Source organism: Chiloscyllium punctatum, chromosome 27, assembly GCF_047496795.1.
Source record: "Chiloscyllium punctatum isolate Juve2018m chromosome 27, sChiPun1.3, whole genome shotgun sequence".
Lineage (NCBI taxonomy): Eukaryota > Metazoa > Chordata > Chondrichthyes > Orectolobiformes > Hemiscylliidae > Chiloscyllium > Chiloscyllium punctatum.
The window spans coordinates 8,495,244-8,508,301 of NC_092765.1; the positions used below are offsets into that span (position 1 = coordinate 8,495,244).

The window sequence follows — 13,058 nt, forward strand, 5'->3', positions numbered from 1 at the left end:
GCTTTCTCCCCTTTGATCCCTTTAGCTATCAGAACTATATCTAATTCCTTCCTGATAACATTCAAGGTTTTGACCTCAACTGCCTTCCGTGACAGAGAATTCCACAGCCTCACCACTCTCTGGGTGAAGACATTTCTCCTCATCTCAGTCCTAAATACCAATGGCATACCTACACCAGGCACTGGCTTCTTTGGAATATGGACAAAATCCCCCATGGCCCACATTTCCTGTTCCAAATCAAATCAACACCTCCTCTATCTTACCTTTGACACTCCACCTGTTGAACATAATGAAAGCACAGTGGCTCAGTGGTTAGCACGGCTGCCTCACAGCGCCAGGGACCCGGGTTTGATTCCAGCCTCAGGCAACTGTCTGTGGGGAGTTTGCACGTTTGCCCTGTATCTGCATGGGTTTGCTCTGCTTTCCTCCCACAGTCCAAATATGTGCAGGTTAGGTGAATTGGCCATGTTATAGTGCTCAGGGATGTGTAGGTTAGTTGCATTAGTCAGGGTGAATATAGGGGAATGGGTTCTGGGTAGGTTACACTTTGGAGGGTCACTGTGGATTTGTTGGCCCTGTTTCCACACTGTAGGAATCCTATGATTAGATTAGATTACTTACAGTGTGGAAACAGGCCCTTCGGCCCAACAAGTCCACACTGACCCACTGAAGTGCAACCCATCCAGACCCATTCCCCTACATCTAACATTACGGGCAATTTAGCATGGCCAATTCACCTGACCTGCATATTTTTGGACTGTGGGAGGAAACCGGAGCACCCAGAGGAAACCCACACAGACACGGGGAGAATGTGCAAACTCCACACAGTCAGTCACTGGAGGCGGGAATTGATAAGAACAATTTAGTCCCTTGATCCTCCCTCGACATTTACTATCGTAGTGGCTGACCTCATTTCAGCCTCAACTTCATTTTCTTGCCTGCTCTCCATTGCTCTTCAAATCATTAATAATTAATCTGTTTATCTCCTCCTTAAATTTACTCAGTGTTCCAATATATGCCACAAAATCCCCCATGGCCCACGTTTCCTGTTCTAAATCAAATCAACATCTCTCTATCTTATCTTTGACACTCCACCCATTGAACATAATGAAAGCACAGTGGCTCAGTGGTTATCATTGCTGCCTCACAACGTCAGAGACCCAGGTTCAATTCCAGCCTCAGGCAACTGTCTGTGTGGAGTTTGCACATTCTCCCTGTGTCTGTGTGAGTTTCCTCTGTGGTTTCCTCCCACAGTCCAAAGATGTGCGGGTCAGGTGAATTGACCAAGCTAAATTGCCCATAATGATAGGTGCATTAGTAGGGAGTAGGTGAGTGGTTCTGGTTGGGCTACTGTTCAGAGGGTCGGTGTGGACTGGTTGGGCCAAAGGGCCTGTTTCTGCACTGTAAGGAATCTAGTCTAATCTAATCCTCTGAGGGAGTGAATTCCACTGACTCATGACCCTTTGGAGAGAAATAATTCCTCCTTATCTCAGTTTTCGATCTGTCCCCCATTATCCTAAATCCTTAACCCCTTCAATATTAGCCTCAGTAGTGCCTGCTGCTCTACGGTACCTCACCCCTGCTCCAAGTTGTCCCAGTGTTGTTGTTTGAATGTGATCAATCAATATTTCCTTTACTGATCTCATCATCAATTTGCCTGTTCTCTCATGCTGGTGGAATCCTGCACCTTGACCTTTTCCATTTGTAACTCCAGGGACATTGAGGCCCACAGCACGGAAAAAGGCCCTTCAGCCCATCATGGTGGTGAAGAACAATCACCTAACTATTCTCATCCCATTGCCTTGTATGCCTTGGCATCATAAGTGCACATCTAAATACTTCAGGACTGTCAAGAAGCTTCTGTCTCTACATCATCACCTCCCCCCCCCCCATCCGCCCATAGACCGTGAGTCCCAGATTCCGTCCAATCTTCATCCCCTCTAAACCTCTTGCTCCAGCTTGAGTCTATACCCTCTGGCTCTGCCAATGGGGAAAGTGTCTTTCACTTTACCCTGCTCCTCCCTCCGTAATTATATATCTCTCAGTCATGTCTGCCCTCAGTCACCTCTGCTCTGAGTCTGTCTAATTGTTCTTCACAACTAAAACTTTCAGTAAACCTCTCTCTGTACCCTCTGCAGTACTCTACATCCTTCCTGTGACGGTGGATTCCTGAACTGCACACAATACTCTAGTTGTTGTCTAACCAGTGTTTTATTCACTTCCAGCATAAGGGAGCTTCAAGAATGAAAATTCCAACTCAATCTCCAAACATGCAAGAAGACACTCAACTACCTTCTGAAATGGCTCCTAGAGGGGCATTCAGTTTAAAGGGTAATTAGGGTCAGGCTATAGATGCTGACCCAGCCAGAGACACCCATATTCCATGAAGGAATAACTTTAATACGCTCAACAGTGGAAGAAATCACTGTGTTCAGCAGTTGATAAAATTATATTGCATGCAATTCTGGTCTCCTTCCTATCGGAAGGATGTTGTGAAACTTGAAATGGTTCAGAAAAGATTTACAAGGATGGTGCCTGGGTTGGAGCTATAGGGAGACGCTGAATGGACTGGGGTTGTTTTCCCTGGAGTGTCGGAGGCTGAGGAGTGATTTTGTAGAGGTTTACAAAATCATGAGGGGCATGGATAGGGTAAATAGACAAGGTCTTTCCCCTGGGGTCGGGAAGTCCAGAGCTAGAGGACATAGGTTTAGGGTGAGAGGGGAAAGATATAAAAGAGACCTAAGGGGCAACATTATCACACAGAGAGTGGTGTGTGTATGGAATGAGCTGCCAGAGGAAGTGGTGGAGGCTGGTACATTTGCAACATTTAAAAGGCATTTGGATGGGTATATGAATAGGAAGGGTTTGGAGGGATATGGGCCGGGTGCTGGCAGGTGGGACTAGATTGGGTTGGGATATCTGGTCAGCATGGATGAGATGGACCGAAGGGCCTGTTTCCGTGCTGTGCATCTCTGTGACTCTATGACTCTATTTTCTGTTTTTTATATGATCACTGGATAGTAATTAAAGGTGAGCTCAGAGATGCAGAGGCCACTTGTTCATCTCATTGTGAGTTGCCTCTCAATAGCTCACAGAGCTACTATGAGATAGCTGCTTCCTTTACCCTTTTAGTGACTTTCCACATATGAACGTGCACCATAGCACACTAGACTTTTAATAATATGGCTACTTTTCACATTTATTACGTTTTATTAAAAAACACAGATGTTATGTGAACAATGGCTCTGAATAATAAATATTGTTACAAAGTCTTTATATTCTTTTTTAAGCAGCTTTGAAGAACATTCAGTTTGGTTCTTTACATTCAGTGTTAACAAAAAGAAATCAATAGTTTACACATTTTTAAAGCAAATAAAATTTTCAATAATATTTTGAAATAAATATTCGTGAAGCATCTGTACCAGAATATAGCAATGTGTGTTGTCGGAGTGTTGGCCCCAGTATATGAGATTCAATCCCATGGGTTCCAGACTCTCCACAGTACCAACACCAGATAACCATCACTGTTTTTGGTTGAATTGAAAAGAATTTGCATCTATATAGTGCCTTTCGCATCCCTTGGATATCTCAAAATGTTTCACAACCAAAGTCTTTGACTCAATGCTGGAGCAAGGTCAGATTGACATTAAAGTTGGGTGCTCTGCTATCTGTTCACCCAAATACAGAACTTTTTTTATGATGTGCTATCATTTGCAGTTGTGTCTGGTCAAGGGGTTCTGCGGATGATTTGACGGTGAAGGACTTATTTGGCATGTAAGAATTAGAGTTTCTCACTGAGGATTGCAGCTGGCTGGCCAAGTGTAATGAAATAAAATCCCACTCCTACCATGGCACCAGGAAGAGGGAGTGACCAGAACAGCCGAGTGGTGGGAGAGGGGAGATGTTAAGTCACCCATTATTACAACTTAACTCACAGAATCGCAACGTTATCCTGTCCCTTTGGGAGACTATAGCCCCTCTCAAACCCTTGAACTGGGACTCACAAGTTGAGTCTCCCGTGAGCTATTCTAGAAATGTGTGACAGATGATGTCCCATAAGGGATGGTATTGGATGCAAAAATCCAAAATAAGGGGCAATCCCTTAAAAGGACAGTTGGCCAACCAGCATTGTCATTGACTATTTTAGATCCATACTCGCAAGACAGAATTAAATAAAGGACTGAAGCTGAAATGATGCTAACCGATGTACCTTGATGTCTTATCACTTCAAAGCAATTCATTGTGTACGAAATGCTGAGAACATGTCAAGGGATACGATGCAATGACTCAAGAGCTTTCCTTTTCCACACTGTTCGCAATTTGCATTTTTAACCAACTTTAACCAACTAAGTTTTAACCATTCTTAATCCTGCTGTGTTAAAATGGAAGTTTAACAATGACAGATGCAGATCCTCTAACAGGAGGTAGACTTAATTATCAATTACTGATAAAACAAAAAGTAACCTTTATCTCAAAAAACGTCATGTTTAGCCTTAAGGCAGAAATGTTGATCTAAACAGAGTCACGGGTTGGAAACTTTGCTCTCTCAGCACAACACTAAATTATTTTCAGTGCTAACGTCTGAGATTTTACATTTTAGATTTTCTGTTTGGTAATAATTTTACATATGGCTGTTATTACCATGACATTAATCAAAAAATTCAACCTAAATCTTTCCATAAATGGTAAATCAGACTTCAAGTAAATCTTGTCAATCTTCAAGCTGAACTTGTATGGTATTTGGACCCTGTTTTACACATTGTCTTCATCCAAATTGTGGAAAAGAGTTGTTCCTTTCTCCTACATCCATATATCCTTATCCCCCACCAACTTCCTCAGCTCTCCTTCCAAAGTATTTGACTCAATGTTGGAGCAAGGATCAGGGTCAGATTCATATCGATGCTGGGTGCTCTACGGACTGTTCACCCAAATCTTACCAGGTGACTCAGTCCCATTCTGCGACTTACTGAGCTGTAAGTGAGTGGGGGAAGGAAAGGTTAAAAAGCTTAGATAATTGTAAACAAGTTCCATCTGGGCAATTTGTAATTTAAACACGCATCTAGTGGACCTGTGCCACCGTCTACTTGCCTCTCACTAACAGAATTACTCTTCCCATGTCTTGGGACCCCTATCAATAAATGTCGCTGCACCTTCATGCACTGAGGCATATACACACACACACACACACGCAGACACAAACACACACAGTTACACACACAGACACAGACACAGACACACACGCACAGACACACAGACACAGATACACAGACACATAATTTCACTTTCAAACACACACACAGCTATAGTTTAATATTCACACACTCAAAAAATTTAAATTTCACTTTTATGTAAACAAAAATATAACTTCCTCTACACACACAACAATAATTTTTTGACACTCTCCTTCTCTCATACAGAGATTGCTTTTGGCAACATGCTGAAAACTTACTTTTCTCCCATTGGGAATTTCCATTTACACCGCTGTTCAACTAACAAACCTCCCCTCATTCCTAACAACCTAGCTCATGACACTCTGCAAAACAAACACATCCCTTTTTAGGAGATTAGCTGACAAGAACTTTGCACCTGGATACAGCAGACTGAACTCCAGAAAACATGAAGCATCTGAGATGGTGAACACAGGGTTACTCTAAACCCTGATTTTCCAACATCCTCCTACCCGGTACCCCACCTCCCTCCAAGCCCTCACTCAGCCCTCACCTCCCTTGCCATCCCCCCATTGAAAATGAGATCTAATCTGGGAGAGATAATCACTCATTTGATCTACTTTTGTAACACAATTCTGCTCCAGGACTGAGGGGGCTTAACAGTTCAGACATGCACTATAAAGCAGTTTTAACTGTAGAGGGATAAGGCATAAATTTACCCTTCCTTTTAAACAAGGAATGTTTAAACTTCTCAGTTTGATGAAGGCGCATGCATACACACACACACATAAACACACACACACACACACACACATAAACACACACACATACACACACACACACACACACACACAGTTACACACACACAGTTACACACACACACATAGTTACACACACACACACACACACATAAACAAACACACACACACACACACACACACACACACACAAACATAAACACACACACACACACACACATAAACCCACAATTTGGACAGCTTCCTAAAGTCAAGTCATCTCTTTTAGTGAATAATCCATTGTGTTACAGATCATGTTGATTCTCCAGACTATCTTCCACAAGGACATCCATAGCCTGATGCACTTTTCCATTTCCCTGGTATTTTGGCTGTTTCTTTCTCCGGTGAGATTAATTAGCCTTCCGTAAACAAGGGTTCTGTTTCTCAGTCCTGCTTCCACATGTCTTTACATCAGCGCGCACTGGCAGCCGAAACACCCCGTTGACGAGACTTTCAAGGTGGCCCTGGTGGCGGTTTCGAAAACCTCCCAGACGCCTTCCTTGGTCTTGGCCGAGCATTCCAGGTAATCGTACGCCCCGATCCTCTCGGCCATCGCCCGGCCCTCTTCCCATCTCACCGGCTCCTTCCTGCTCCGGGCCAACTCCTTCCGCACTCGCTGGTCACTCCGCAGGTCCCTCTTGTTACCCACCAGTATCACCGGCACACCGGGACAGAAGTGCCTGACCTCGGGCATCCACTTGTCTGGAATGTTCCTCAGTGAGTCGGGGCTGTCAACCGAGAAGCAGATGAGGATGACGTCAGTGTCAGGGTAGGAGAGGGGCCGCAGGCGGTCATAGTCCTCCTGGCCAGCGGTATCCCACAGCGCCAGCTCCACCAGCCTCTGGTTCACTTCTATATCCGCCACGTAGGTCTCGAATACCGTGGGAACGTAGTCTTCGGGGAACTCGTCCTTGCTGAGGACAAACAGCAGGCTGGTCTTACCACAGCCACCATCGCCAACCACCACCAGCTTCCTCCTTAATGCGGTCATAATGCCCTCTCTGCTACTCCTTAATCTAATTGCTGATGTGATGGCAAAGTTTTATATCTCTCTCTCTCTCTCTCTCTCTCTCGGCACTCTGCAGGATCACAGCTCCCAGGTGTTCTATAAGCCAGTGCAAGCAGCGACAGGCCAAGCTGGTTGGTCTAGTTTCTCTGAGCTCAGCCCTCCGGCTGCAGTGATTGGGCCTTTCTGCAGAAACTGTTCGACATCATCATTGTTCAACTCTTGTTTCCGCCACACCTTTCACAGAGCCCAGGTACTGCCTTTGAAAATAGCCAGCAGCTTTCCCTTCTTGTTGTTCTGTTCAGCTCATTTTTTTTTCCCACTGAGCTGACTCACAGCAGCATTCAGCCCACATGGAGGCCATTCAGTCCGCACACCTGTGCCAGCCCTCTGAATGATTTGTGCAATTATTCCTCCCCAGAGTCCCGACAGTGCAGAAAGTGGCCGTTCAGCCCATCAAATCAGGACTCACCTCCAAACAGCATCCCTCCTCCAGACACGCCCCACATTATCACATCCTATCCCTGTCACCCTGCACCTCCCGTATCTAATCCACCTAACTGATACATTTCTGCACATCATGGGCAATTTCCCATGGCCAATCCGGCAAACCAGCACATCTTTAGACCGTGGGAGGAAACCAGAACACACTCAGAGGAAGCCACACAGACACGGGGAGAACATGCAAACTCCACACAGACAGTTGCCTGAGAGTGAAATCGAACCCGGGTCCCTGGCACTGTGAGGCAACAGTGGCAACCATTCCTGATGAAGGCCTTTTGCCCTAAACATCAATTCTCCTGCTCCTCGGTTGCTGCCTGACCTGCTGTGCTTTTCCAGCACCACACTCTGATCTAAACGCTGTGAGGCAACAGTGCTAACCACTGAGCCCCTCCCCAAGTCACCCTATTGTAATGGGAATTTCATTTTCCAAAGTTGAAAGTGAATCAGCATCTCTCAACAATGAACCCCATCCAGTTCATTGCAACTCACTGAGTAAATCCAGTCTCGTTACCTTCCCTACGGTCATGTCTTTGTCTAAGATCGTATCATTGGATTCTCTGATTCATCTGTCAAAAGTGTTTTGTCACCTCCATCCCCACCCCCACCTCCACCTCCATCCCCACCCCCACCCCCACCCCCACCCCCACCTCCACCCCCACCCCCACCTCCACCCCCACCCCCACCCCCACCCCCACCTCCACCGCCACCCCCACCTCCACCCCCACCCCCACCCCCACCCCCACCCCCACTCCCACCCCCACCCCCACCTCCACCCCCACCCCCACCCCCACCCCCACCCCCACCTCCATCCCCACCTCCACCTCCACCCCCACCCCCACCTCCACCTCCACCCCCACCCCCACCCCCACCTCCACCTCCACCTCCACCCCCACCCCCACCCCCACCCCCACCCCCACCCCCCACCTCCATCCCCACCTCCACCTCCACCCCCACCCCCACCTCCACCTCCAACCCCACCCCCACCCCCACCTCCACCACCACCCCCACCCCCACCCCACCTCCACCCCCACCCCCACCTCCACCCCCACCCCCACCCCCACCCCCACCCCCACCTCCACCTCCACCACCACCCCCACCCCCACCTCCACCCCCACCCCCACCTCCACCTCCACCTCCACCACCACCCCCACCCCCACCCCCACCCCCCACCCCCACCCCCACCTCCACCTCCACCTCCACCTCCACCCCCACCACCCCCACCCCCACCTCCACCTCCACCTCCACCTCCCCACCCCCACCCCCACCCCCACCCCCCACCCCCACCTCCACCCTCCACCCCCACCTCCCACCTCCATCTCCACCTCCACCCCCACCCCCACCCCCAACCCCCACCTCCACCTCCACCCCACCCCACCCCCACCCCACCCCCACCCCCCACCCCCACCCCACCCCCACCCCCACCCCCACCCCCACCCCACCCCACCCCCACCCCCACCCCCACCCCCACCCCACCCCCACCTCCACCTCCACCTCCACCTCCACCACCACCCCCCACCCCCACCTCCACCCCCACCCCCACCCCCACCCCCACCTCCACCTCCACCCCCACCCCCACCCCCACCCCCACCCCCACCCCACCCCCCCCCCACCTCCACCTCCACCTCCACCTCCACCCCCCACCCCACCCCCACCTCCACCTCCACCTCCACCCCCACCCCCACCCCCACCCCCCCCCCCCCCCCCCCCCCCCCCCCCCCCCCCCCCCCCCCCCCCCCACCCCCACCCCACCCCCACCCCACCCCCACCTCCACCTCCACCTCCACCCCCCCCACCCCACCCCCACCTCCACCTCCACCTCCACCCCACCCCCACCCCCACCCCCACCCCCACCTCCACCTCCACCTCCACCCCCACCCCCACCTCCACCCCCACCCCCACCCCCACCTCCACCTCCACCTCCACCTCCACCCCCACCCCCACCCCCACCCCCACCCCCACCCCCACCCCCACCTCCACCTCCACCCCCACCCCCACCTCCACCCCCACCCCCACCCCCACCTCCACCTCCACCCCCCACCCCCACCCCCACCTCCACCCCCACCCCCACCCCCACCCCCACCCCCACTCTCACCCCCACCCCCACCTCCACCTCCATCTCCACCTCCACCTCCACCTCCACCCCCACCCCCACCCCCACCCCCACCTCCACCTCCACCCCCACCCCCACCCCCACCTCCATCTCCACCCCACCCCCAACCCCACCCCACCTCCACCTCCACCTCCACCCCCACCCCCACCCCCACCTCCACCTCCACCTCCACCCCCACCCCCACCCCCACCTCCATCTCCACCACCCCCACCCCCACCTCCCACCCCCACCCCACCCCCACCTCCCCACCTCCACCTCCATCTCCACCTCCACCTCCATCTCCACCACCACCCCCACCCCCACCCCCACCACCCCACCTCCATCTCCACCTCCACCTCCACCTCCACCCCCACCCCCACCTCCACCCCCACCCCCACCCCCACCCCCACCCCCACCTCCATCTCCACCTCCATCTCCACCCCCACCTCCACCCCCACCTCCACCCCCACCTCCACCTCCACCCCCACCTCCATCTCCACCTCCATCTCCACCCCCACCCCCACCCCCACCTCCACCCCCACCCCCACCCCCACCCCCCACCCCCACCCCCACCTCCACCTCCATCTCCACCTCCACCCCCACCCCCACCTCCACCTCCATCTCCACCCTCCACCCCCACCCCCACCCCCACCCCCACCTCCACCTCCATCTCCACCTCCACCCCCACCCCCCACCTCCACCTCCATCTCCACCTCCACCTCCACCCCCCACCTCCACCTCCACCCCCACCACCAACCTCCACCCCCACCTCCATCTCCACCTCCATCTCCACCCCCACCCCCACCCCCACCTCACCCCCACCCCCACCCCCACCCCCACCCCCACCCCCACCTCCATCTCCACCTCCACCCCCACCCCCACCTCCACCTCCATCTCCACCTCCACCCCCACCCCCACCCCCACCCCCCACCTCCACCTCCATCTCCACCTCCACCCCCACCCCCACCTCCACCTCCATCTCCACCTCCACCTCCACCTCCCCCCCACCTCCACCTCCACCCCCACCTCCACCCCCACCCCCACTCCCACCCCCACCCCCACCCCCACCTCCACCTCCACCCCCACCTCCATCTCCACCTCCACCTCCACCCCCACCCCCACCCCCACCTCCACCTCCACCTCCACCACCACCCCACCCCCACCCCCACCCCCCACTCCCCACCCCCACCTCCCACCTCCACCTCCACCTCCACCCCCACCCCCACCCCCACCTCCACCTACCACCTCCACCTCCACCCCCACCCCCACCCCCACCCCCACCCCCACCTCCACCTCACCCCCACCTCCACCTCCACCTCCACCTCCACCCCCACCCCACCCCCACCCCCCACCTCCACCTCCACCCCCACCCCCACCCCCACCTCCACCCCCACCCCCACCCCACCCCCACCCCCACCCCCACCCCCACCCCCACCCCCACCCCCACCCCCACCCCCACCCCCACCTCCACCTCCACCTCCACCACCACCCCCACCCCCACCTCCACCCCCACCCCCACCCCCACCCCCACCCCCACCTCCACCTCCACCCCCACCCCCACCCCCACCCCCACCCCCACCTCCACCCCCACCCCACCCCCACCTCCACCTCCACCTCCACCTCCACCCCCACCCCCACCCCCACCTCCACCTCCACCTCCACCCCCACCCCCACCCCCACCCCACCCCACCTCCACCCCCACCCCCACCCCCACCTCCACCTCCACCTCCACCTCCACCCCCACCCCCACCCCCACCTCCACCTCCACCTCCACCCCCACCCCCACCCCCACCCCCACCCCCACCTCCACCTCCACCTCCACCCCCACCCCCCACCTCCACCCCCACCCCCACCCACCTCCTCCTCCACCTCCACCTCCCACCCCACCCCCACCCCCACCCCCCACCCCCACCCCCCACCTCCACCTCCACCCCACCCCCACCTCCACCCCCACCCCCACCCCCACCTCCACCTGCACCTCCACCCCCACCCCCACCCCCACCTCCACCCCCACCCCCACCCCCACCCCCACCCCCACTCTCACCCCCACCCCCACCTCCACCTCCACCTCCACCTCCACCTCCACCTCCACCCCCACCCCCACCCCCACCCCCACCTCCACCTCCACCCCCACCCCCACCCCCACCTCCATCTCCACCCCCACCCCACCCCCACCCCACCTCCACCTCCACCTCCACCCACCCCCACCCCCACCCCCACCCTCCACCTCCACCTCCACCCCCACCCCCACCTCCACCTCCATCTCCACCTCCACCTCCACCTCCACCTCCACCCCCACCTCCATCTCCACCTCCACCTCCATCTCCACCCCACCCCCACCTCCACCCCCACCCCCACCCCCACCCCCACCTCCATCTCCACCTCCAACCTCCACCTCCACCTCCACCCCCACCTCCATCTCCACCTCCACCTCCATCTCCACAACCACCCCCACCCCCACCCCCACCCCCACCTCCATCTCCACCTCCACCTCCACCTCCACCCCCACCCCCACCTCCACCCCACCCCCACCCCCACCCCCACCCCCACCTCCATCTCCACCTCCATCTCCACCCCCACCTCCACCCCCACCTCCACCTCCACCCCCACCTCCATCTCCACCTCCATCTCCACCCCCACCCCCCCACCACCCACCTCCACCCCCACCCCCACCCCCACCCCCACCCCCACCCCCACCTCCACCTCCATCTCCACCTCCACCCCACCCCCACCTCCACCTCCATCTCCACCTCCACCCCCACCCCCACCCCCACCCCCACCTCCACCTCCATCTCCACCTCCACCCCCACCCCCACCTCCACCTCCATCTCCACCTCCACCCCACCCCACCTCCACCCCACCCCCACCCCCACCCACCTCCACCCCCACCCCCACCCCCACCCCACCCCCACCCCCACCTCCACCTCCATCTCCACCTCCACCCCCACCCCCACCTCCACCTCCATCTCCACCTCCACCCCCACCCCCACCCCCCACCCCCACCTCCACCCCACCCTCCACCTCCACCCCCACCCCCACCTCCACCTCCATCTCCACCTCCACCCCCACCCCCACCTCCACCTCCATCTCCACCTCCACCCCCACCCCCACCTCCACCCCCACCCCCACCCCCACCTCCACCCCCACCCCCCACCCCCACCCCCACCCCCACCCCCACCTCCACCTCCATCTCCACCTCCACCTCCACCCCCACCTCCACCTCCACCCCCACCTCCACCCCCACCCCCACTCCCACCCCCACCCCCACCCCCCACCTCCACCTCCATCTCCACCTCCACCCCACCCCCACCCCCACCTCCATCTCCACCTCCATCTCCACCCCCACCCCCACCCCCACCTCCACCCCCACCCCCACCTCCATCTCCACCTCCATCTCCACCTCCACCCCCACCCCCACCTCCACCTCCATCTCCACCTCCACCCCCACCCCCACCCCCACCTCCACCCCCACCTCCACCTCCATCTCCACCTCC

General features: G+C 56.3%; 1 protein-coding gene across 1 annotated transcript; it reads right to left on the reverse strand.

The window, feature by feature from the left end:
* Positions 1–6,171: 6,171 nt before the first annotated feature.
* Positions 6,172–7,061, reverse strand: LOC140453392 (rho-related GTP-binding protein RhoB-like). The gene has a single exon (XM_072548013.1). The coding sequence runs from the start codon at positions 6,954–6,956 to the stop codon at positions 6,372–6,374; it is 585 nt and encodes a 194-aa protein (XP_072404114.1). The 5' UTR covers positions 6,957–7,061; the 3' UTR covers positions 6,172–6,371.
* Between the last annotated feature and the right edge of the window lie 5,997 nt (positions 7,062–13,058).

Coding starts and splice junctions, on each gene's coding strand:
- LOC140453392 (XM_072548013.1), bottom strand. CDS start 6,956: ATGACCGCATTAAGGAGGAAGCTGGTGGTGGTTGGCGATGGTGGCTGT.